Source organism: Salvelinus alpinus, chromosome 2, assembly GCF_045679555.1.
Source record: "Salvelinus alpinus chromosome 2, SLU_Salpinus.1, whole genome shotgun sequence".
Taxonomy (NCBI): domain Eukaryota; kingdom Metazoa; phylum Chordata; class Actinopteri; order Salmoniformes; family Salmonidae; genus Salvelinus; species Salvelinus alpinus.
Genome location: NC_092087.1, coordinates 102,256,183 through 102,283,314, shown reverse-complemented (window position 1 = coordinate 102,283,314; position 27,132 = coordinate 102,256,183). Strand labels below are relative to the sequence as shown.

Here is a 27,132-nt window from a genome sequence, read left to right as displayed (position 1 = left end):
AAACAAATGGAGGTGGGGTCAATGTAAATAGTCCTGGGGGCCATTTGATTAATTGTTCAGCAGTCTTATGGCTTGGGGGTAGAAGCTGTTAAGGAGCCTTTTGGTTCTAGACTTGGTGCTCCGGTACCGCTTGACGTGCGGGAGCAGAGAAAACAGTCTATGACTTGGGTGACTGGAGCATCTGACAATTTTTTGGGCTTTCTTTATAATTGTCCTGGATGGCAGGAAGCTTGGCCCCAGTGATGTTCACTACCCTCTGTAGTGCATTACGGTCAGATGCCGAGCAGTTGCCATACCAGGCGGTAATGCAACCGGTCAGGATGCTCTCGATGGTGCAGCTGTAGAACTTTTTGAGGATCTGGAGACCCATGCCAAATCTTTTCAGTCTCCTGAGGTGGAAAAGTTGTTGTCGTGCCCTCTTCACGACTGTCTCGGTGTGTTTGGACCATGATAATTAGTTGGTGATGTCTTCAAGACTGTCTCTCACCTAAAAAACCTATCTCGACCTGTGTGCACCTACGTTCTAAACTTTCATTCATAGGCTAGGTTGTAGCAATCTCATGATGGGTATAGGGAAAATGTTAGTATCATGTAGTAGCCTAAACCTATTGCTGTTACATTGAACAGGGTGAATGGAATATGAATGACAGTCATCCAATATGCTGTAATAGAATTAAGGCCATGCTCATGAAAAAACAAATTGTTCTGCCTCATCTTAAACGGCACTGTTTGGGTGTTGGATGATTCTTGGTACACATGGGAAATGGTTGAGCTGGAAAACCCCAGCAGCGTTGCAGTTCTTGACACAAACCGGCGCCTGGGACCTACTACCATCCCCCGTTCAAAGACACTTAAATATTTTGTCTTCCCCATTCACCGTCTGAATGGCACACATACACAAGCCATGTCTCATTTGTCTCAAGGCCTAAAATGCCTTATTTAACCTGTCTCCTCCCCTTCATCTACACTGATTGAAGGGGATTTAACTAGTGACAATAAGGGATCATAGCTTCCAGCCCCAGCTAACACACCAGACTCCAATAATCACCTAATCATAATCTTCAGTTTAGGATGCAGTTTGATTAATCAGCTGTGTTTGCTAGCGATGGAGAAAAAGTGTGACACCAATCAGGCCCCCGAGGACTGGAGTTGCCCACCCCTGGTTTACAGGATGATTTGTATCTTAAAGAGCGTAGCTTTAAGGGAATAGTACCGTCACATCTAGATAAAAACGAATGTGAAAAATTAACAGAGCAAATGTTTATTAAAACACTACCTATTCATAGAAGTATGTATTCATCATTTACAATATATCAGCTCATTGTTAAATTATTATGACGTTTTTTTCCAATACAGAAAGTGTAGTAACTGTTGTTTCCAAACTGCGTTACCCACTCCAGCCAGCAGATGGCGATATGCGTCTTTCAGGTGTTGATTCTTGCGTGACGTATAATTTACTGGACGGGACGCTTCTTCAGGAACAACAACGCGGCTACTCTTTCAACCGCCTCGGTAGCTTGCTAGCCAACATTAAACTGAAAGATTGACGCTTTAGACCATGTTAATGTACATTAGCTAATCTCAGTGTTGTAAACACTTTTCTGTTGACGTATCAACTGGTTAACTTTAACCTAATTTGCTTGTTCAATTTGCAAAGTTGTTAAACATTGATACTGAGCCTAGCGCTAGGCTAGTCGCTAATTTTAACATCCCAGACCATGAGCTCACTAAACTACTCCTCCCCCGTTAAAGAAGAAGAGGTCTGCTGTATGCAGAATGAAGCTCTGAGGCTGAACATTGTCGTGAAAGAAGAAGAGGATGTTATAGAGGAAACAGAGGAAGAACCTTTTAGAGAGGAAGAGGATGCTATCTCAGTAGAGGTGAAGAAGGAAGACGTCTTGGGAGTGAAAGAGGAGGAGACAGAGTATCAGATTAACACCAGTGAGTACTGTCTTAAACAGAGTCACACACTATGCAGTTGTTGAACTAATGTGTGGTTTTAAAGGGCATTCTACTGAAGTTCTACACTTGAATATGTTGTTCAGTACTGTAGGAATTGTTAAAGGGTCAATCTGCCTTTGGTACATATATTTTGGGGTCTTTTAAATTAGATGTATTAAATTATCCATGTGGTCTACATTAAAAATGCATCTAATCTAGTATAACAGGCTTTTAAAATGCAATATTGGAGCATAATTTATACTTAAAATATCAAGGGGATGCAACAGGCACCCTTTTAGTGGAACGATCCTTTAACATTTGCATTTTAGGCTGTTTAGAGAGATTAATGCCTCTTGTAAGACCCTTTGTGATTGTAATAGACGGTCGTAAGTTCACTATCTGTTTGATGTTCTCATTCACACAGGAGAGAGACATGACTATTGTGGATCCTCTGGGGAGCATCAACAACATCCTGATGCTGACGAGGCAGAGAAGAGTCTCTCCAGATCAGAACACCAGATGGTACAGCTTGGTCTGGTCTAGCATACATCTTGCTCTATCAGGGTCTGGGCTGGGTTTCTGTAAAGCACTTCATGACAGCGGTGACATAAGCATCCATAATGATATGTGTCTGTGTCCCCTCTTTATGGTTACCAGGACAACGCTAGCCCTTCCTCCCTCCCGGAGTCCCCGTTTCGTGCCTCTCCCGGTAGCACCTTACTGCTGGGTATGAAGAGGTTGTCTGTGCTGCTGGTGGACTGCAGGAAAACAACGGGGCTGAGTGGAACTATGAGAGGAGGAGAAGAGAAGAAAGGATCAGATTTGACTCATCAAAGTAAGTGCTGTAGTTTAGTTTGAACAAATACAATAGATCTGCCCACTGGTATCTGTTACCAGGACAACCAGCAGAGTTCTGTTAGTTGACAGGAAGATAGACTGGTGGATATGGATGTTATGAATATCATAACACTGAAAAAGGATTCTGCCAATGAAAAGAGAGAAACCAATAGACCATATAAAACCTTGATGAAAGTTAGCTTTAGAGAGAAAGTTTCAAGATGATCTGATGTAAGGTGCATGTTTTACAAAACCTTTTCCTAAAAACATGGATGTTACATTGCCTGTCCCAGTCAACCCCCCCTTTCTTTACAAGACTCTAGAACACACAAACTAAACTCCAGACACTTCAATGTGGTCTGTATTGCTTCATTAACATCTGATCAACACAACTTGTTAAACATGGCCAATATATATTTTAAAACAAGCTCCTGTTTTTGTCTTGACCTCCGTCTCTGTGATGGACAAAGTTCATTTCATTTCCTACTTTAACAGGTCAAGTAAAGCCTGAACTCCAACATATTGACCTTAAAGAACATGGTTCATTTGGAAATGACTAACTTTATTCATTTCATGTGTAACTGATGCCAGTGTGCTGCTAACAGTTGAAATTCCTCCACTGTCCCCATACCAGGCTCAAACCAGTGATCCTCTGCTTCTCAACACACGTGACCGCTCTCCTTGAGAATAAACTCTATTCAGAGTGCTAGAGCCACACACTCACTATAGCACAATAAGGGGTGTGTATTTAACAGATGGTGAGATCAGAAACAAATCAGTCAAATCAAATCAAATTTATTTATATAGCCCTTCGTACATCAGCTGATATCTCAAAGTGCTGTACAGAAACCCAGCCTAAAACCCCAAACAGCAAGCAATGCAGGTGTAGAAGCACGGTGGCTAGGAAAAACTCCCTAGAAAGGCCAAAACCTAGGAAGAAACCTAGAGAGGAACCAGGCTATGAGGGGTGGCCAGTCCTCTTCTGGCTGTGCCGGGTGGAGATTATAACAGAACAGGCCCTTTGTTTGCTCTGTTTCAGAGCGACTCTGCTTTCTGACGAAGGAAAGCCTTTTCAACTATAAATGCCATTTAGGCTGCAACAACTATACAGTGGAACACCCCCTGATCTGTTGTTTTATGAAGGGTCACCTACGCCCAGTACCCAAACAACAAGTCCCATCCTGGGATTTTTCTCTTGTGCTTGAGGTTATTGCCGCTGTTGGAGCCACTGGAAAGAGTAGCAGCTTTTTTCTACAATAGAGATAGTGACCTGCGTCATAAGTCTTTGTATGGTGGATAGGCTTTCAATGGAAAAACAGGCATTTCAAAATAAAAGCATTTCCTGGGTGGATTTTACTCAGGTTTTCACCTGCCATTTCAGTTCTGTTATACTTACTCACAGACATTATTTTAACAGTTTTAGAAACTTCAGAGTGGTTTCTATCCAAATCTACTAATTTGCATATGCTAGCTTCTGGGCCTGAGTAGGCAGATTACTTTGGGCACGCTTTTCATCCAAAATTCCGAATGCTGCCCCCTACCCTAGTGAGGTTAAAGGAGAAGTTTACCCAAAATCCAGAAACTCTGAAGTGATTCCATACATTGAAACTAGTCCAGTGGAGTTTTCTCTCTCCCTGTAGTGCTGTACTGAAACAGCTGCAAAACGTGACTTATGACGTTGCTGGATGTGGGCCTCGCTCTGCTGCTTTGCCAGTTAATTTGTTATTTTATTACAACTATGGCCTTTGGCTTTCACCTGGAATTGTTTATTTATGTCTGAGGAAAAAAAAAACTTTTAAAAACATAAAATGTATATAAATATGATGATGTCATAGTGAATTCATGACATGTGACTGAACAAGCCTTTTCATACTTCATAACATGGCTATATACAGTGCCTTTGGAAAGTATTCAGACCCCTTGACTTTTCCATATTTTGTTACGTTACAGCCTGATTCAATCTACACACAAATACCCCTTAAACCTGTCTAGGACATGCGTTCCGCTAGCGGAACCCCTCGACAACATTCCGCGGGAAATTCAAAAATATTTTTTAGAAATATGTAACTTTCACACATTAACAAGTCCAATACAGCAAATGAAAGATAAACATCTTGTTAATCTACCCATCGTGTCTGATTTCAAAAATGCTTTACAGCGAAAGCACAACATATGATTATGTTAGATCACCACCAAGTCAAAAAAACACAGCCATTTTTCCAGCCAAAGACAGGAGTCACAAAAAGCAGAAATATAGATAAAATTAATCACTAACCTTTGATGATCTACATCAGATGACACTCATAGGACATCATGTTACACAATACATGTATGTTTTGTTCGATAATGTGCATATTTATATCCAAAAATCTCAGTTTACATTGGCGCCATGTTCAGAAATGCCTCCAAAATATCCAGAGAAATTGCAGAGAGCCACATCAAATAACAGAAATACTCATCATAAACTTTGTTGAAAGATACATGTTTTACATAGAATTAAAGATACACTTGTTCTTAATGCAAACGCTGTGTCAGATTTCAAAAAAACTTTACGGAAAAAGCACACCATGCAATAATCTGAGACGGCGCTCAGAAAAAAAAATTCTCTGCCATGTTGGAGTCAACAGAAATCAGAAATTACACTATAAATATTCCCTTACCTTTGATGATCTTCATCAGAATGCACTCCCAGGAATCCTAGTTCCACAATAAATTGTTGTTTTGTTCGATAATGTCCATTATTTATGTCCAAGTAGCTACTTTTGTTAGCATGTTTAGTACACATATCCAAACGCTCGTGCAGGTCCAGGCGAACGTCGGACGAAAACTTCAAAAAGTTATATTACAGGCCGAAGAAACTTGTCAAACTAAGTATAGAATCAATCTTTAGGATGTTGTTATCATAAATATTCAATAACGTTCCAACCGGAGAATTCCTTTCTGTGTAGAGAAGCACAGGTCGCTATCATGTGAAATGCGCGTGACCAGGAAATGGCTCTCTACCAGTAACCTGACTCATTCCCCTCTTATTCAGCCCCACAACACAGTAGAAGCCCCATTCAAGTTTCTAAAGAGGGATGACATCTAGTGGAAGCCGGAGGAAGTGCAAACAGATCCATATCCTACTGTGCATTCAATAGGGACTGAGTTGAAAATCGACCAACCTCAGATATCCCACTTCCTGGTTGGATTTTTCTCAGGATTTCACCTGCCATATGAGTTCTGTTATACTCACAGACATCATTCAAAAAGTTTTAGAAACGTCAGAGTGTTTTCTATCCAATAGTAATAATAATATGCATATATTAGCATCTGGGACAGAGTGGGAGGCAGTTCACTCTGGGTACGCTATTCATCCATAAGTGATAATGCTGCCTCCTATCCCAAGAAAGTTAACCACAAAGCAAAAACATTTTTGCAAATGTAAAAAAATACATATCTTATTTACATAAGTATTCAAACCCTTTGCTATGAGACTCGGAATGGAGCACCCTGTTTCTACTGATCATCTTTGAGATGTTTCTACGACTTGATTGGAGTCCACCTGTAGTAAATTCAATTGATTGGACATGATTTGGAATGGACACACCTGTCTTTATAAGGTCCCACAGTTGACAGTGCATGTCAGAGCAAAAACCAAGCCCTGAGGTCGAAGGAATTGTCCTTGAGAGAGGATTGAGTGACAGCACAGATCGGGGGAAGTGTACCAAAACATTTCTGCTGCATTGAAGGTCCCAAAAAACACAAGGTCCTCGATCATTCTTAAAAGGAAGAAGTTTGGAACCACCAAGACTCTTCCAAAAGCTGGCTGCCTGGCCAAACTGAACAATCGGTGCAGAAGGGCCTTGGTTAGGGAGGTGACCAAGAACCCGATGGTCACTGACAGAGCTCCAGAGTTCCTCAGTGGAGATAGGAGAACCTTCCAGAAGGACAACCAACTCTGCAGCACTCCAACAATTAGGCCTTTATGGTAGAGTGGCCAGATGGAAGCCACTCCTCAGAATAAGGCACCTGACAGCCCACTTGGAGTTTGCCAAAAGGCACCTTAAGGACTCTCAGACCATGAGAAACAAGATTCTCTGGTCTGATGAAACGAAGATTGATCTCTTTGACCTGAATTCCAAGCGTCACGTCTGGAGGAAACCTGGCATCATCCCTACAGTGAAGCATGGTGATGGCAGCATCATGCTGTGGGGATGTTTTTCAGCAGCAGGGACTGGGAGACTAGTCAGGATCGAGGGAAAGATGAACGGGGCAAGGTACAGAGAGATCCTTGATGAAAACCTGCTCCAAAGCACTCAGGACCTCAGACTGGGGCAAAGGTTCACCTTCCAACGGGACAACGACCCTAAGCCAACAGCCAAGACAACGCAGAAGTGGCTTCGGAACAAGTCTCTGAATGTCCTTGAGTGGCCCAACCAGAGCCCGGACTTGAACCTGATCGAACATCTCTGGAGAGACCTGAAAATAGCTGTGCAGCAATGCTCACCATCCATCCTGACAGAGCTTGAGAGGATCTGCAGAGAATGAGAGAAACTCCCCAAATACAGGTGTGCCAAGCTTGTAGGGTCATACCCAAGAAGCCTCAATGCTGCCAAAGGTGTTTCAACAAAGTACTTAGTAAAGGGTCTGAATGCTTGTGTAAATGTGAAATGTACGTTTTTTAATACATTTGTAAAAATCAAAATCAAAATTCCTGTTTTTGCTTTGTCATTACGGGGTGTAGTTTGTACATTTTAATGAGGTAAAAATACAATTTAATCAGTTTTAGATTATTAAAGTGGCTAGAGATTTAAACGGCTTGGAAAATTCCAGAAAATGATGTCATGGCTTTAGAAGCTTCTGATAGGCTAATTGACATAATTTGTGTCAATTGGAGGTGTACCTGTGGATGTATTTCAAGGCCTACCTTCAAACTTGACACCAGGAGAAAATCAAAAGAAATCAGCCAAGTCTGGTTCATCCTTGGGAGCAATTTCCAAACGCCTGAAGGTACCACGTTTATCTGTACAAACAATAGTACGCAAGTATAAACACCATGGGACCACGCAGCTGTCATATTGCTCTGGAAGGAGAAGCGTTTTCATTCTCCTAGAGATGAACGTACTTTGGTGCGAAAAGTGAAAATCATTCCCAGAACAACAGCAAAGGACCTTGTGAAGATGCTGGAGGAAACGGGTACAAAAGTATCTATATCCACAGTAAAACAAGTCCTATATCGACATAACCTGAAAGGCCGCTCCGCAAGGAACAACACCGCCATAAAAAAGACAGACTACGGTTTGCAACTGCACATAGGGACCAAGATTGTACTTTTTGGAGAAAAGGACAACAAAGTCAAGGTATTGGAGTAGCCATCACAAAGCCCTGACCTCAATCCCATAGAAAATTTGTGGGCAGAACTGAAAAAGCATGTGCGAGCAAGGAGGCTTACAAACCTGACTCAGTTACACCAGCTCTGTCAGGAGGAATGGGCCAAAATTCACCTGAGTTGGGTGAGAACATTTCGTTGAGGTGATGTGACAAAGTCTCACTTCTCATGAGAACGTCGTCCACATAGATTATCGTCCCCCTAGAGGCTGCGTCTGGCATTACCTTGTGCAGAAAGATGTTGAACTCTGAGGGGGAGTTCACATACCCGAGCGGGCAACGATTGAACGTGAAGAGCTTGTTCGAGAAAGAGAAAGCCAACTTGTGTTGGTCACGAGGGTTGACAGTCATGGTCCAGAAACCGTTTGCCACGTCGACGGTGGAGAAGTTCTTGGCATTTGCCACCTTTGGCAACTCTTGGTTGAGCTGTGTCATTGGCCAACGAGACAACGGAACCAGTTTGTTGAGTTGTCTATAGTCAACGGTAAGACACCATTTACCGGTTGGTTTTAGAACAGATGTCAGAATCGACATCCAGCCTGAACGTTGATGTGTCGTCAAGTGGCAATATGGGGGTTACTGCGAATGCCTTTGACAGACAAGTAAACAGCGTACCTCCCTCGCCATCTAGGTCTAGGGAGGATGGAAGAGGCCCAATCACGGGAACAACCAGTTCAAAATCATGGAAGGAGTAATCGATCAATTTTCCTAGCTGAGTGTGCCGAGGAATGGAAATATCCGCTTGAGTCAGATTTTGTACCGGGGGTAAGTGGATCTAGTGGTCAGTTCCAACAGCGGGTTGCCATTGATAGTTAGCCCCAAGTCGAATAGTTGCGGAGAGGGTTGGAAGAACGCAGTGGTGCCTTCCACCCGGTATCCGGGCGCCAGGTTCAGTCTTACAGAAACCTCTGTGGTTCTTGCCGGAATCATCATGGCGGACTCAGTTATCACCTTGCAAGCTTCAGGAATAGTCTGCCCGGATGCCATTCACACCGGGTCGAAAGACAAGGCATGTTGGTTTGGCTGCGCCAAAGACCAAAGAACTTGGTGTATGGTATCGAGTTTAACACCCAATCTTACCAAAATGTCCGCTCCCACATAGACTGTGTGTGGGAGGTCTGCGACAACCAGTAGGTAGTGAGATACTTCCTTGGTTACAATGCGGATCGATAGCGCACACACCCCTATTGCGGTGAGCGTCGTCTGGGGAGTCGTTCCCAGTGGAAATCTAAACGTTTTCGGCACAAGGGGATGGCAGTTAGCCATTTTCGAAATTTCGTTGAACATTTCCAAACTGATTGCAACGCCCCCTATCAGAGGAGGTCGGTATGTGGCTGGTGAATCACCCAAGCCACACAGGAAAACCTAATGTTCGGTTAAGTTCCAAGTTGAACTCACCTTGTCATCTGTCACCAATGGCGGACTCATGACCAAGTTCACCGGGTTTGCGGCAGATGCTGACGTCGAACAAACGCCGTTGCACAATGTATGACAGGTAGCCTTGGAAGAATGCGGTGAAGTCAACGGAGTTGGCATACATATTTGTGACCAGATTTGGTTGGTTTTCCAATCCATTAGTGGTACCAAGCGATGGTAACCAAGGCGTCCTCTATGTCTGCTAAGAATGTCTCAGTGTTGTTTGGCTTTCCTGGAACGGGGTCAAAGAGGCGGAAGTTTTTGATGATTTTGTCAAGGCGATCCCCGCCGAGTGCGCGGGGAGCATCTGGACCCTCCCGTTGGTAATTGTGGGTCGAAAGGCCAAGAGGAAAAGTCAAGCTGTGGTTGTGTTTGCGAGGAGGCCCCATGTCACTGTGGGCCGAATGGCTAAGAGAAAGAGGCTGAAATCTCCTGTCGTCTACATTCCCTCGTTCTCTGAGCTCCGGATGTGAGCCAGGTTGCTTGGTTTGGTTGTCCCGCAATAGTGCGTGACTGTTCTGGAGTTCCTACAGATGATACCTAAAGGTGGTGTTCTGTTTCATCGCAGATTCCATCTGGGAGTTGAGGGTGTTTATTTTAGACATGTAGGTGTCGCCCTTGCTCCGCTCGGCCTCATACTTATCTGTCATGGTTTGCAGGGAGGGGTCTCAAGTGTGGAGTGAAAGATCCAGTGATGCGATGTCCTTTTGTTTAGAGGTCACATTTTCCAACTTTCTCACCTGGTTTTTCTCATCCTTCATTAAATCAGCGACTTCAATGAGTTCTGCTGTTTTGTCCTCCAACTTGGTCATTGTGTTCATTAACTGATCGTCTTTGGTCTGCAGCTTTTGGAATAGAACATTATTGCTTTGAGGGGTTTCATTCACAACCGTTTGCAGGGCATCAAGTTGCTCGCCCCGGTTTCTAGCTAGCTCGTCAGATTCATCTAGTTTTGCGTGGACTTCATCGTATTTAGTTTTGGCTAAAACGAGTTGTTCCTTTCGGATACGGACTTGGTCAAGAGTTTGTTTGCGTTCTTTGTTATAAGTGTTAGCCAGATCTTCCAATTTATCTGTTCTCACACACAGTTCCTCGGCTAGCAGTAGCTTATCTTTTTCGGCTTTCGATGCCAGCTCCCTGGTTCTCTCCACCTGTGCCTTGAACTCCCCAGCTTCCTGCTCGTGCCTCTGTTGGGCACTGAGGTACTGGTGCACTGTCCATCTCTGCTGGTGGGCACTGAGGTATTGGTGCACTGTCCATCTCTGCTGGTGGGCACTGAGGTACTGGTGCACTGTCCATCTCTGTTGGGCACTGAGGTACTGGTGCACTGTCCATCTCTGCTGGGCACTGAGGTACTGGTGACACTGTTCATCTCTGTTGGGCACTGAGGTACTGGTGCACTGTCTATCTCTGCTGGTGGGCACTGAGGTACTGGTGCACTGTTCATCTCTGTTGGGCACTGAGGTACTGGTGCACTGTCTATCTCTGCTGGTGGGCACTGAGGTACTGGTGACACTGTTCATCTCTGTTGGGCACTGAGGTACTGGTGCACTGTCTATCTCTGCTGGTGGGCACTGAGGTACTGGTGCACTGTCCATCTCTGTTGGGCACTGAGGTACTGGTGCACTGTCCATCTCTGCTGCTGGGCACTGAGGTACTGGTGCACTGTCCATCTCTGCTGCTGGGCACTGAGGTACTGGTGCACTGTCCATCTCTGCTGGTGGGCACTGAGGTACTGGTGCACTGTCCATCTCTGCTGCTGGGCACTGAGGTACTGGTGCACTGTTCATCTCTGCTGGGTACTGGTGCACTGTCCATCTCTGTTGGGCACTGAGGTACTGGTGCACTGTCCATCTCTGCTGCTGGGCACTGAGGTACTGGTGCACTGTCCATCTCTGCTGCTGGGCACTGAGGTACTGGTGCACTGTCCATCTCTGCTGCTGGGCACTGAGGTACTGGTGCACTGTCCATCTCTGCTGCTGGGCACTGAGGTACTGGTGCACTGTCCATCTCTGCTGCTGGGCACTGAGGTACTGGTGCACTGTCCATCTCTGCTGCTGGGCACTGAGGTACTGGTGCACTGTCCATCTCTGCTGCTGGGCACTGAGGTACTGGTGCACTGTCCATCTCTGCTGCTGGGCACTGAGGTACTGGTGCACTGTCCATCTCTGCTGCTGGGCACTGAGGTACTGGTGCACTGTCCATCTCTGCTGCTGGGCACTGAGGTACTGGTGCACTGTCCATCTCTGCTGCTGGGCACTGAGGTACTGGTGCACTGTCCATCTCTGTTGGGCACTGAGGTACTGGTGCACTGTCCATCTCTGTTGGGCACTGAGGTACTGGTGCACTGTCCATCTCTGGTGGGCACTGAGGTACTGGTGCACTGTCCATCTCTGCTGGTGGGCACTGAGGTACTGGTGCACTGTCCATCTCTGCTGGTGGGCACTGAGGTATTGGTGCACTGTCCATCTCTGCTGGTGGGCACTGAGGTACTGGTGCACTGTCCATCTCTGCTGGTGGGCACTGAGGTACTGGTGCACTGTCCATCTCTGCTGGTGGGCACTGAGGTACTGGTGCACTGTCCATCTCTGCTGGTGGGCACTGAGGTACTGGTGCACTGTCCATCTCTGCTGCTGGGCACTGAGGTACTGGTGCACTGTCCATCTCTGCTGGTGGGCACTGAGGTACTGGTGCACTGTCCATCTCTGCTGGTGGGCACTGAGGTATTGGTGCACTGTCCATCTCTGCTGGTGGGCACTGAGGTACTGGTGCACTGTCCATCTCTGCTGCTGGGCACTGAGGTACTGGTGCACTGTCCATCTCTGGTGGGCACTGAGGTACTGGTGCACTGTCCATCTCTGCTGGTGGGCACTGAGGTAATGGTGCACTGTCCATCTCTGGTGGGCACTGAGGTACTGGTGCACTTTCCATCTCTGCTGCTGAGCACTGAGGTACTGGTGCACTGTCCATCTCTGCTGGGCACTGAGGTACTGGTGCACTGTCCATCTCTGCTGGTGGGCACTGAGGTACTGGTGCACTGTCCATCTCTGCTGGGCACTGAGGTACTGGTGCACTGTCCATCTCTGCTGGTGGGCACTGAGGTACTGGTGCACTGTCCATCTCTGCTGGGCACTGAGGTACTGGTGCACTGTCCATCTCTGCTGGTGGGCACTGAGGTACTGGTGCACTGTCCATCTCTGCTGTTGGGCACTGAGGTACTGGTGCACTGTCCATCTCTGCTGTTGGGCACTGAGGTACTGGTGCACTGTCCATCTCTGCTGGTGGGCACTGAGGTACTGGTGCACTGTCCATCTCTGCTGGGCACTGAGGTACTGGTGCACTGTCCATATCTGCTGGTGGGCACTGAGGTACTGGTGCACTGTCCATCTCTGCTGGTGGGCACTGAGGTACTGGTGCACTGTCCATCTCTGCTGGTGGGTACTGAGGTACTGGTGCACTGTCCATCTCTGCTGGGCACTGAGGTACTGGTGCACTGTCCATCTCTGCTGGTGGGCACTGAGGTACTGGTGCACTGTCCATCTCTGGTGGTGGGCACTGAGGTACTGGTGCACTGTCCATCTCTGCTGGGCACTGAGGTACTGGTGCACTGTCCATCTCTGCTGGTGGGCACTGAGGTACTGGTGCACTGTCCATCTCTGCTGGTGGGCACTGAGGTACTGGTGCACTGTCCATCTCTGCTGCTGGCCACTGAGGTACTGGTGCACTGTCCATCTCTGCTGGTGGCCACTGAGGTACTGGTGCACTGTCCATCTCTGCTGGTGGCCACTGAGGTACTGGTGCACTGTCCATCTCTGCTGGGGCACTGAGGTACTGGTGCACTGTCCATCTCTGCTGGTGGGCACTGAGGTACTGGTGCACTGTCCATCTCTGCTGGTGGGCACTGAGGTACTGGTGCACTGTCCATCTCTGGTGGGCACTGAGGTACTGGTGCACTGTCCATCTCTGCTGCTGGCCACTGAGGTACTGGTGCACTGTCCATCTCTGCTGGCCACTGAGGTACTGGTGCACTGTCCATCTCTGCTGGTGGCCACTGAGGTACTGGTGCACTGTCCATCTCTGCTGGGCACTGAGGTACTGGTGCACTGTCCATCTCTGCTGGTGGCCACTGAGGTACTGGTGCACTGTCCATCTCTGCTGGTGGCCACTGAGGTACTGGTGCACTGTCCATCTCTGCTGGTGGCCACTGAGGTACTGGTGCACTGTCCATCTCTGCTGGTGGCCACTGAGGTACTGGTGCACTGTCCATCTCTGCTGGGCACTGAGGTACTGGTGCACTGTCCATCTCTGCTGGTGGCCACTGAGGTACTGGTGCACTGTCCATCTCTGCTGGTGGCCACTGAGGTACTGGTGCACTGTCCATCTCTGCTGGGCACTGAGGTACTGGTGCACTGTCCATCTCTGCTGGTGGCCACTGAGGTACTGGTGCACTGTCCATCTCTGCTGGTGGCCACTGAGGTACTGGTGCACTGTCCATCTCTGCTGGTGGCCACTGAGGTACTGGTGCACTGTCCATCTCTGCTGGTGGCCACTGAGGTACTGGTGCACTGTCCATCTCTGCTGGTGGCCACTGAGGTACTGGTGCACTGTCCATCTCTGCTGGTGGCCATAGTTGAGGGCTAAACTGGAGAGAACCTTCACAAGGCCTCTGCCTGATGGTCTATTTTGGAGAGCGTCTGTCACAATGTCTGCATTTTTCTCGCTTATCTAACATTTTCAGCCCCTCGGCATAGTTAGGGTTTGCATCGTTGCTGAGGTCAGTGATCAATCTTTCCGTGGGTGAAGGTCCACTGATTAGAGGGGGAATGGGTGGAAACACATCTGATGGATTGCTCGTTTTATGATGATCAGTTATTTCACTTTACGTAATATTTGGGTTTTTGAGTTGGAGGCTGCAAACACGATTTAACTCAGTTTGTAAATGTCAATGAATCATCAAGACTGAGTCAGTAATGCGAGTTGGTTATTACTGAACTTGCCAAAACAGATTTGATTGATTAAATCGGTTTTAATGATAAATCTAACCTGTATAGGCTATTTGGGAATTTTAACTTTAATTCACCTGAAAGAGTTGCTATCGCTAAGTTAACGTTGAAAAGTTTAACTATGTCTCATTGGTTAGAAGACATTAGTTTGTGTATTATTCCAATAACCAACCTGGAAAGGTAGTGTAGCAATTTAATGTATGTATTAAATTGAATGAGACTGATATCCAATCAGTTGAGACTGGTTTGATATCCTACAGCGTGACCTGAATTATTTCATGAAAAATGACTGGCGATTCTTCGCCAGAGGTTACTGATAGCGCAAGCTGAGATCTCACATGATTCCCGCCCGGCGCGGGAATTCACTATGAACAAAGGGGAAAACAAAAATGGCTGATCTGGCGCAATGCTTAGCTTTCCTTCCACTTCGCCGCGCAAGGGAAGTTCCCCCCAACAAGGGAACGGGTTTACTAGGTGACGTCTCACGTTCAACCCTTAAACTCTTCACGTTACCAAATGCGAGAGGTAGAAAGAAAATGGCTTCGGTCAAACGAATATATCTACTCAAATTTCCGTAATGGCTGGCTCATATGTCCTCTGCTCTAGGAATTGCTTATGACCGAGTCAGATCACTCCTGAAAGCGACCTACTAGTTGGTCCACTAGTATTATTCTCAGAATGTCTACATCGGCTGGTACATATGCCCTAGCACGTAGCATTCAGTAGACCCTCCGACACACTGACATTCGTCAGATGTACCACAGGGGTGGTTCTCTCCCGACCAGTATCTGGGTGAAATGGAACGACACACACACGCTTCTCCCACCAGTCCTGCCTATAGCTATTAATGGTATATATGTATCTTGCTACACAATTGGTATGGAAATAACCCAAAAGTGCGGCCATAGTTTTATCTTCGATGCCTCCCACGGGGTGCCAATATGTCGTGACGTTGTATTAGTTAATGTGACGACTGCTGCTCATCGAATGATTAACAGTTTATAATTGCGTGATTAAATAAATCAGACAATTATTAACTCATTAACCTGGGCACCATGGGAAAATTAGTTTTATTGAGTTTCTATTTCCCAAATTACCTCAAAGAATATCAGAATATCGATTTGACAACAGTCGCTAATTAATCAATTTCCTCTACAGTCTCATTCTGAACATCGCATAATCCGGGAATCTGCACAAACCCGAGTCCCACCAATGAGTTCGTACCACACCAATTTTAATTGACTATTTATTTACTAGAAAGCTAAAATGATAATAGAAGATACGCATAAACAAAAACACAGTCTAGGCTGTTGATTAGAACTTAGTACAACGGGCCAACACACTCTGACGCGTGTTCCCCAAAATGGGGATTTAAAAGAGAGAAAAAGAGAAAGTACACGAGAGAAATATACATTTGGGTGCATTTGTCAGCTATGCTTATTTGAACCCTGAACTTGCCCCGAACTGCCGCTCTTATGGGTCAGAATATAATGATGTAATTACGTGTTGAAGGTCTCCGCTGTGGGTCTCTCCGCGTGGGCCGTTTAGGCTTCAAGAAATGACGCACTTCTCTGGTGCAACTCTCTGGTTGTCCTCACGATGTCAGTGTCCTTTTTGCTTAGTGGTCTGATTCCTCACCCTTGTTCTGAAAGGGTTCTTCTGAGGACAGCCAGCCCTGTAGCTCAGGGCTCACAGCGTAGGAATGAAAACAGTGTAGATACCACGAGTCGATGGTGGGTGGAGACCGGGTGGTCCAGGTTGAATTTACCCGCTTAGACGCAGCTATTCATCCATAGCATGAGAAGAAAAGGATTCATTTGTCTTCAACCTCGTGTTGTGTTTTGGGTTCGTTGACTACTCAGACCTTTGCTGCAGCTCGGGTCACTTAGTCTGATATGTTAATTCTTAACTCACATGTCTTATACCCTCGGGTCAGATGTGGGCGTAACCGCCTTTAGGGCAATTCTCTGGGCCTACCAAGTTATGAGGCAAGGTCTAGATTTTACTCAAATCCAATTTTAGACAACTAACTTCACATTTCATCTTTACCAAAACATTCTCTTTGATTTGAACATTTTCCACACAACGTACAATGTATAAACATCAAGCATATACTAGGAAAACTCTTAAAGTTACAATGTTTTCATAATGACGTCGTCCTTTAACCTTTAATAACAAAACAAAAATGACATACATTTTCATATTCCATCTATCGTCATTACCACCATTGTGGCTGACGGAAACCATTGTTCCAAAGTCCATTTATTCCATGTTTAATGTTCTGAGGCCGGTTCTCCATAGTGAGAGGACAAAATAATTTTGTCTGTTGCCTAAGATTTACAATGGGTGTGAGGGGTCAAAAACCCCCCACATCTTCATACCCCTAGATCTCTCCTAAGTTGGGGGTGAGAGATAATCGGTACGGTCATGACACCTCATACAAGGCAGCATTATCATGAAGAGGTTTCATTCAGGTCTCTCTTTAAATAAACACTGTCTTTGGCAGGAGGAAAACCAAACTTCGAGGAACCAAAGATGTCCAAACCAGCAAGACGACACCTCTGCTCCCAATGTGGAAAGAGTTTTAACCAGTTAGGAAGCCTGAAAGCTCATGAGCGAATACACACAGGGGAGTTGCCTTACCACTGCTCCCAGTGTGGAACTAGGTTTACCAAATTAGGAAGCCTGAAAAGACATGAGAGGATACACACAGGAGCGAAGCCACACCATTGCGCCCAGTGTGGAAAGAGTTTTAACAAGTTAGGAAACATGAAATCTCATGAGCGAATACACACAGGGGAGAAGCCTTACCACTGCTCCCATTGTGGAAAGAGTTTCAGAGAGTCAGGAAAGCTGAACGCTCATAAGCGAATACACACAGGGGAAAAGCCTTACCGCTGCTCCCACTGCGGAAAGCGTTTTAACCATTCAGAAAAGCTGAAAGAACACATGAGACTGCACACAGGGGAGAACCCTTGCAAATGCTCAGACTGTGGGAAGACATATTACTCATCACGGTCACTTAAACGTCATGTGAGAATCCACACGGGAGAATAATTACTTCTCCTCGTGTGTAAATTCATGTTTCACATCACATTGACTTAAAATTCATTAGAGAACATACACAGTGCTCCAATTGTCTTATATTGTTGACTGAGAATGTGTTTACTTGTTTATACCATATTGAATTGTACAAAGTAGTCTTAAACATATATTTGTATGTTTTTACGAGAAAACATGAAGTGAATATGGAGTCTGTCAGTTTGAATATAGAGTAGATCAGATTCCATGTGTTTAAATGGTCCTTTTTTAAACTCTGACTGTGTGTGTGTTTATCTGGGTGTGTCATTCCTCCAGCACTACAGATAGTACAGTGATATTTGGATGTGATGCATTTGCTCCATTGTTTACATTGGGGGGGAAAACAATTGAATCAATTTTAGAATAATGCTGAAATATAACAACATTTGGAAAAGGTGAAGGGGTCTGAATACTTAACGAATGCACGTGTGTGTATACTGAACCAAAATATAAACAACAATTTCAACGATTTACAGTTCATATAAGTCAGTCATTGTAAATAAATAAATTAGGCACTAATCTATGGACTTTACATAACTGGGCAGGGGCGCAGCCATTGGTGGGCCCTGGAGGGCATACGCCCACCCATTGCGGAGCCAGGCCCAGCCAATCAGAATGAGGTTTTCCCCACAAAAGGGCTTCATTACAAAGAGAAATACAAGTCGGGTGGCTGGTCTCAGACGATGTGGAGGTCCTTGGCTGGCGGCGTTATATGTGGTCTGTGGTTGTGAGGCCAGTTGGATGTACTGCCAAATTCTCTAAAACGACGTTGGAGGCGGCTTCTGGTAGAGAATTTAACATTCAATTATCTGGTAACAGCTCCAGTGGATATTCCTGCAGTCAGCATGCCAATTGCACACTCCCTCAAAACTTGAGACATCTGTGGCATTGTGTTGTGATAAAACTGCACATTTTAGAGTGGCCTTTTATTGTCCCCAGCACAAGGTGCACCTGTGTAATGATCATGCTGTTCAGTCAGCTTCTTGATATGCCACACCTGTCAGGTGGATGAATTATCTTGGCAAAGAATAAATGTTAACTAACAGGGATGTAAAAAATTCTGCAATCTTTTTTTTTAGCTCATGAAACATCCAACACTTTACATGTTGCAATTATATTTTTGTTTATTGTAGTAACTATCAGTTTTAGGAAAAATATTTCAACTTATTTTTTACTTTACTCAATATATGACTTCAGCGATAGTCAACATGTTGAAAACCTGTGAACGTCTAAATAAGAAATTGGGCCATTTAAACAGCAGGTGTCGAACACTTTAGACAACGGGGAGAATTTTTTGATGTGCTTTGTGTCTTCGACGTAAAAACAAGTTTTAGACTTCCACACAAAATTACTTCTTTACTTATTTTATGTTTAACCTGTTGAGGATAGAGGGCGCTATTTACACTTTGGGGAAAAGTCGTGCCCAATTTAAACGGCCTCGTTCTCTATTCTTGCTCGTACAATATGCATATTATTATTACTATTGGATAGAAAACACTCTCAAGTTTCTAAAACCGTTTGAATTTTATCTGTGAGTAAAACAGAACTCATTTTGCAGCAAACTTCCTGTCAGAAAGTGAAAAATCTCAAATCGAGGCTCTGTTCTAGGGCCTGCCTATAAATGTGCTTGATATATATTAGTATACATGCACTTCATACGCCTTCCACTAGATGTCAACAGGCAGTGAGAGAAGAAATGGAGTGTATAACTTGATCTGAGGTCGAATAAAAGCTCTTGGCATGACGTGACACCAGTTTCCTGTTTTCTGGAGCGCGCGAGAAGGGACCTGGTATTGCCTTCTGAAAAGCTGTCGTTATAGACGACTAATATCTCCGGCTTTGATTTTATTTGATAAATGTGACAATATCATCGTAAAGTATGTTTTTTCAATATAGTTTTATTAGATTATTGAAATTTTTTCGGGACGTTAGGCGTGTTGCTTTGTCTGCGTTTGTTCACGAAGGAGAGCTTCGCGCCACTTTGCTAGCTTTCCGTGCTAATTGACTGCAGAAGAGGACATTCTAAAACCAAACAACGATTGTTCTCGACTAAGGACCCATTGTACAACATTCTGATGGAAGATCATCAAAAGTAGGACCCATTTTATGATGCTATTTCATATATCTGTCGTACATGTGTACTATTAGTTTGCGCCCAGATTTTGGGCACTCTCTCGCCATAACGTAAGCTGGATGTCGTAATGAAGTTATTTTTAGAATTCTAACACGGCGATTGCATTAAGAACTAGTGTATCTATAATTTCCTATACAACATGTATTTTTTAGTAACGTTTATGAATAGTTATTTGGTCAGAATAGGTGAGTGTCCTAAAAATATCCGGACTTTCTGGGAAAAAGATGCTACGTTAGCACAATGTATAACCACTGATTTCAGCTCTAAATATGCACATTTTCGAACAAAACAGAAGTGTATGTATAACCTGATGTTATAGGACTGTCATCTGATGAAGCTTGTCGAGGTTAGTCAAAAATTATATATCTTTTGCTGGTTTGTTACGATCGCTAGCTTTTGCTGCTGGTAAATGTCTTGTGTTTCTGGCTATTGTGGTAAGCTAATATAATGCTATATTGTGTTTTCGCTGTAAAACACTTAAAGAATCGGAAATATTGGCTGGATTCACAAGATGTTTGTCTTTAATTTGCTGTACACCATGTATTTTTCATAAATGTTTTATGATGAGTATTTAGGTATTTCAATTTGGTCTCTGAAAAATGTCTGTGCTTTTATATTTGTATTTGGTGGTGAGCTAACATAAATATACGTGGTGTTTTCACTGTAAAACATGTTGGCTGGATTCACAAGATGTTTATCTTTCATTAGCTGTATTGGACTTGTTAATGTGTGAAAGTTAAATATTAAAAATATATATTTTTTGAATTTCGCGCTCTGCCTTTTCAGTGGAATGTGGGAGGAGTGGCGCTAGAGGAACCCCTGTCTTAGACAGGTTAAGGAAGTGTGTAGGTCGCATTCTGTATCATACAGCTATGAAAGTTATATATTTAGAACCACCTGCTCAATTGGAATCCAGCGACGTCTGTGTCCTAGAACTGTTTAGTTTTTTGTGTTCGGACTGGTAAAACAGGATGAGTAAAATAAGTAATGTAAACATATCAGTAATTACCAGGAAGCTCTACATTTATTTTAAAATCACACTAAGATTGTTAAAACTGTCCTCAGATTATTGAGGGATCTGATTAGGATTTGCCCTCATAGCAAGGTTGATTTATCATGTGGAGGTTTCATTCAGGTCTCTATTTTTTAAAAACACACTGTCTTTGGCAGGAGAAAGACCAGACTCAGAGGAACCAGAGCCAGGGATGTCCAAACCAGCAAGACGACACCACTGCTCCCAGTGTGGAAAGTGTTTTAAACAGTCAGGGGAGCTGAAACGGCATGAGAGAATACACACAGGGGAGAAGCCTTACCACTGCTCCCGGTGTGGAAAGAGTTTTAACGATTTAGGGAACCTGAATCGACACGAGAGAATACACACAGGGGAGAAGCCTTACCACTGCTCCCAGTGTGGAAAGTTTTTTAAACGGTCAGGGGACCTGGAACGACACGAGAGAATACACACAGGGGAGAAGCCTTACCACTGCTCCCAGTGTGGAAAGCGGTTTAACCAGAAAGGTCATCTGAATGAACATGAGAGAATACACAGAGGGGAGAAGCCTTACCACTGCTCCCAGTGTGGAAAGTGTTTTAAACAGTCAGGGGGCCTGAAACGGCATGAGAGAATACACACAGGGGAGAAGCCTTACCACTGCTCCCAGTGTGGAAAGAGTTTTAACGATTTAGGGCACCTGAATAGACACGAGAGAATACACACAGGGGAGAAGTCTTACCACTGCTCCCAGTGTGGAATGAGTTTTAACCATTTAGGTAACCTGAAACTGCATGAGAGAATTCACACAGGGGAGAAGCCTTACCACTGCGCCCAGTGTGGAAAGAGTTTTATCCAGTTATGGAACTTGAAAAGTCATGAGAGAATACACACACAGGGGAGAAGCCTTACCACTGCTCCCAGTGTGGAAATAGTTTTAACCACAAAAGCAACCTGAACCAACACAAGAAACACATGAGACTGCACACAGAGGAGAAGGCTTACAAAAGCCCAGGCTGTGGGAAAACATATTACTCATAACAGTCACTTAAACGTCATTAGAGAATCCACACAGGAGAGAGAAATTACTTCTCTTAGCGTGTATATTGATATTTCACATCTGACTGATAATGTGTTTACCTGTTTTTACCATATGAAATTGCTTCTTCCAATTATTGATAAACCTGTACCTGTTAAAATACTGACTGTTAGAGCTGTTAAGGCTACATGGATTGATGAGGAAATGGCCATCTGTATGGTTGAAGGAGATGGGGAAAAAGGAGTGGCTAATAAGTCTGGCTGCACATCTGGCTGGCTTACGTACTGCAAATTGAGAAATGATGTGACCAAACTCAACAAAAAGAATAAACTTTATTATGAATACTAGATCAATGATATAAAGAATGATGGATATTAACTTGTTAAAAAACATAATGAAAGAAAAGCAGTGCAAGTATTGAATGTTGTAAAGTTAGTGTGGGAGAGGTGGAAAAATTGTTATCGGTCAATAATGACAAACCTCCTGGCATTGACAACTTAGATGGAAAGCTACTGAGGACGGTAGCTGACTCTTTAGCCACTCCTATCTGTCATATTTTTAATCTGAGTCTAGAGGAAAGTCTTCGTCCTCAGGCCTGGAGGAAAGCCAAAGTAATTCCACTACCCAAGAGTGGTAAAGCGGCCTTTACTGGTTCTAACAGCAGACATATAAGCTTGCTGCCATCTTTTAGCAAACTGTTGAAAAAAATTGTGTTTGACCAAATACAATGCTATTTCTCTGTAAACAAATGAACAACAGACTTTCAGCATGCTTATAGAGAAGGACACTCAACATGTACGCACTGACACAAATGGCTGATGATTGTGCAGATTTCAGTGCAGGTTTTGATATTATTGACCATAACCTGTTGTTTAAAAATGTCTGTGCTATGGCTTTTCAACCTCTGCCATATCGTGGATTCAGTGCTATCTACCTAATAGAACTCAGAGGGTTTTTAATGGAAGCTTCTCTAATGTCAAACATGTAAAGTACTGCAGGGCAGCTCTCTAGGCCCTCTACTCTTTTCTTTTTTTTACCAATGACCTGCCACTGGCATTAAACAAAGCATGTGTGTCCATGTATGCTGATTATTCAACCATATACGCATCAGCAACCACAGCTAATGAAGTCACTAATAAACTGGTACTGAACATCTCTAAAACTAAGAGCATTGTATTTGGTACAAATCATTCCTTAAGTTATAGACCTCAGCTGAATCTGGTAATGAATTGTGTTGCTGTTGAACAAGTTGAGGAGACTAAATTACTTGGCATTACCTTAGATTGTAAACTGTCATGGTCAAAACATATAGATTCAATGGTTGTAAAGATGGGGAGAGGTCTAGCCGCAATAAAGAGATGCTCTGCTTTTTTGACACCACACTCCAAAAAGCAAGTTCTGCAGGCTCTAGTTTTGTCTAATCTTGATTATTGTCCAGTCGTGTGGTCCAGTGCTGCAAGGAAAGACCTAGTAAAGCTGCAGCTGGCCCAGAACAGAGCGGCACGTTTTGCTCTTAATTGTAATCAGAGGGCTGATATAAATACTATGCATGCCAGTCTCTCTTGGCTAAGAGTTGAGGAGAGACTGACTGCATCACTTCTTCTTTTTATAAGAAACATGAATGTGTTGAAAATCCCAAATTGTTTGCATAGTCTGTAAGGGAATTCTGCCCTATGTGCACAGAAGAGACCACAGGAAAACGTATTTGATCAGAGCTTAGTTTGTTTAATAAGGATTGCAACCCGGAGTTTACACTTACAGCAATTTGTAAGCAAGACACTCAGTTCAAAAGATGGTGTTTTCCCTTTTTATCCCCTACTGCGGATCACCCCGCCCAGGGTGATGTCCCTTAACTTTAATACCATATAAGCTCATAATTAATAGTTGCTAATACAAAGATGTCTCTGCTAGGCGGAGTTCAGCTTATTGCGTTATTGGCTGTTAGTTTCCCAATCACTATTCCCCTTATTGCTATCATGTAAGACTGGAAGTAAGACTGGAACATAGTATCAACAGGAACTCTTAGTTCCCTTTATCCATCTGTTACCTAAAATATAGTTTCAACACATAGACATCTGACTTTGTACAGTTGACCTTTTCATGCACTTGCAAGGTGTCAACCACTGATTCTTAATCTCAAGCAAAAGCAAAACAAGAATCATTGTACTTTTGTCATCACAGTACTTTTGTTCCTATAATGTACAGATATCATCAAAGTTCTTACAAGTAAACTTACACACAGCTCTGACACACACACTTATCCCACCAGACATGCCACCGGGGGTCTTTTCACAGTCCCCAAGTTTCCAGAACAAATTCAAGAAAGCGTACAGTATTATATAGGGCCCTTATTGCATGGAACTTCCTTCCATCTGAATAAACTTTGTTTCCACGTCATTTCAACAAAACAAATCCATGTGATGATGTTTGATTAATGTGGAAAACTGATTGGATTTGTAAAAAGCCATGAACATCAGGTATTTTTAATTTTTCACGAACTGGCAACCTAAATCCAATGGCAGGTGACATTTTGTGTTGATTTCATGTTGAATTCACTTTAGTTGACGAATCAAAGAAATGTAAATAGAAACTAGATGTTGAACTGACGTCTGTGCCCAGTGGGCTGGTTTGAATACGTGGCAGGTGTTGGATCAATATCCACTTTCGTAGCTAAGTCTCCATGCAATTTGCGGCAGATTTCCATGTGAATATTCTCAAATCTGCATAAAACAATATACACATTTTCCCATCAGAAATGTTTGCATCAAACAGACTTATTGCGGATAAAAGGCTTTGCGTTATGACGTAGTGCACAAGAAGAATAACGTTTGCTGTTAAATTCCCATGTGCCGAATGAAAAATACAAGTTAAATTGGTTTCCATCACATTTTCAACTCTCCTGATGGTTTTAAAAACTTGTGTAAAATAGAAAACGTGCTCTTGTCCCGTGCACTGTAGTCAGCAGCTCACATATACAGTGATGGTAGGCTACCTACATGATGAGATTATTATGGATGAGAGAGATATTATTTTAATTGTCAAATGGCAGCCAAGCATCAATCATCATGTCACCATAATAAGACCCTCAAAATGTATTGGAAAGGAGCATCAAGCTCATCACATGCAGTTTCACCACCCTGTGAAGTTCATAACTTATTTTGTCTGTAGCCTAATAAACTGCATGGTTTCCCAAGTCGTAGAGGGAGGACCACACAACATATCATCACGTGACTCCAAGTTAAAACAGATGTGATGCTTAGTATATAAATATTTGTGGATAAATGAGTTTCTCATACATTTTTACTGACACAAAAAGACCCCACCATGTCAAACAAACTAACAAATTGTCTATCTGCATTAATAAAAGTGTACAGGTATATCCTGTTTCCGTCAGCCCGGTCATTACTTTTGAAATGGTTGGATCAATGTCCACCTTCATGATATGGATGAAGCCTGATTTGGAATGTCTGAGTAGTTCTATCTGATGTCATAATGCACCCCTCTGATAATCAAGTGATATTTAGAATGTCTGAGTAGTTCTATCTGATGTCATAATACACTCTGATAGTGATCCATTTGCTCCATTGTTTCCATGTCAGTTGGTTTCCCACTCTGATGATTTATATCTGACAGAGGGGCTTTAAAGGAATAGAATGGTCACATGTACAGGTTGTGGCTCAGTATTCTTAGTATGATGTGAAAAAAGAACAATCAACTATTTATTGATAATGTATATTCCTATTCAGCTTCTACATCTGCATAGAGGCAAACAGCATCTTAACGTTGATTAAATATATATATATATAAATTGTACACTTCTATTTTCACAATTTGAATTATTATTCATCAAAAACTATACCAACAATACACTGCAGCTTTGACGTCAAGAAGAGATTGGGCTGATGGGTGTTGGTGCTACTATACAGGTAAGGCTGTCCAATATGAATGTTCAATACACACAATAGGTTGATCAGTAGCCAGTTAGCTAGCTGCTACAGTCCAATATGAATATTCAATACACACAATAGGTTGATCGGTAGCCAGATAGCTAGCTGCTACAGTCCAATATGAATATTCAATACACACAATAGGTTGATCAGTAGCCAGTTAGCTAGCTGCTACAGTCCAATATTAATGTTCAATACACACAATAGGTTGACTGTTGACCAATATGAATGTTCATAATGAGGGATAAATAAAGGTGGGCTCTCCTGTCAACATGGGGCTCCTGCTGCAGGTAGCCTAGCGGTTACTAGTGTTGGGCCAGTAACCGAAAGATCTCTGGTTTGAATCCCAAAGACAACTAGGTGAAAAATCTGTCAATTTGCCCTTGAGGACAGCAGCAGCAGGAGCCTCATGTTTCTCCCATTCTTCTCTGCAGATCCTCTCAAACTCTGTCAGGTTGGATGGGGAGTGACACTACAAAGCTATTTTCAGGTCTCTCCAGAGATGTTAAATCGGGTTCAAATCCGGGCTCTGGCTGGGCCACTCAAGGACATTCAGAGACATCTCCCAAAGCCACTCCTGCATTGTCTTGGCTTTGTGCGTAGGGTCGTTGTCCTATTGGAAGGTTAACCTTTGCCCCAGTCTGAGGTCCTGAGTGCTCTGGAGCAAGTTTTCTAAAATTATCTCTCTGTATTTTGCTCCGTTCATCTTTCCCTCGATCCTGACGAGTCTCCCAGTCCATGCCGCTGAAAAACATCCCCACAGCATGATACTGCCAACCCCATGCTTCACCGTAGGAATGGTGCCAGGTTTCCTCCAGACGTGACCCTTGGCATTCATCAGACCAGATAATTTTGTTACTCATGGTCTGATAATCCTTTAGGTGCCTTTTGGCAAACTCCAAGCTGGCTTTCATATGCCTTTTACTGAGGAGTGGCTTCTGTCTGGCAACTCTACCATAAAGTCCTGCTTGGTGGAGTGATGCAGGGATGGTTGTCCTTCTGGAAGGTTCTCCCATCTCCACAGAGGAGCTCTGTCAGAGTGACCATTGGGTTCTTGGTCACCTCCCTGACCAAGGCCCTTCTCCCCCGATTGTTCAGTTTGGCCGGGCAGCCAGCAGTAGAAAGGGTTTTGGTGGTTTCAAATTTCTTCCTTTTAAGATGATGGGGACCTTCAATGCTGCAGAAATGTTTTGGTCCACTTCCCCAGATCTGTGCCGTGACACAATCCTGTCTCGAAAGGAGTATATCACATCAAATATAGGCTACTTAAAGTTCATGAGAGAACACACATATGCTCGTACTCTTGTCTCATTTTTACAAAAATAGAATTGTGCTTTTGGTCATGCAATATTTTCTTTATATATATATACACT

At 43.8% G+C, this 27,132-nt stretch overlaps 1 protein-coding gene across 1 annotated transcript in view; it reads left to right on the top strand.

The window, feature by feature from the left end:
* Nucleotides 1–27,132, top strand: part of LOC139547632 (zinc finger protein 271-like) — a 271,214-nt gene that overhangs the window by 225,753 nt on the left and 18,329 nt on the right. Inside the window, exons 4-5 of the mRNA XM_071356606.1 lie at nucleotides 17,074–17,544; nucleotides 21,010–21,648. Of these exons, the coding sequence (XP_071212707.1) occupies nucleotides 17,074–17,544; nucleotides 21,010–21,648 (1,110 nt within the window). The remainder of the gene's footprint in view (nucleotides 1–17,073; nucleotides 17,545–21,009; nucleotides 21,649–27,132) is intronic.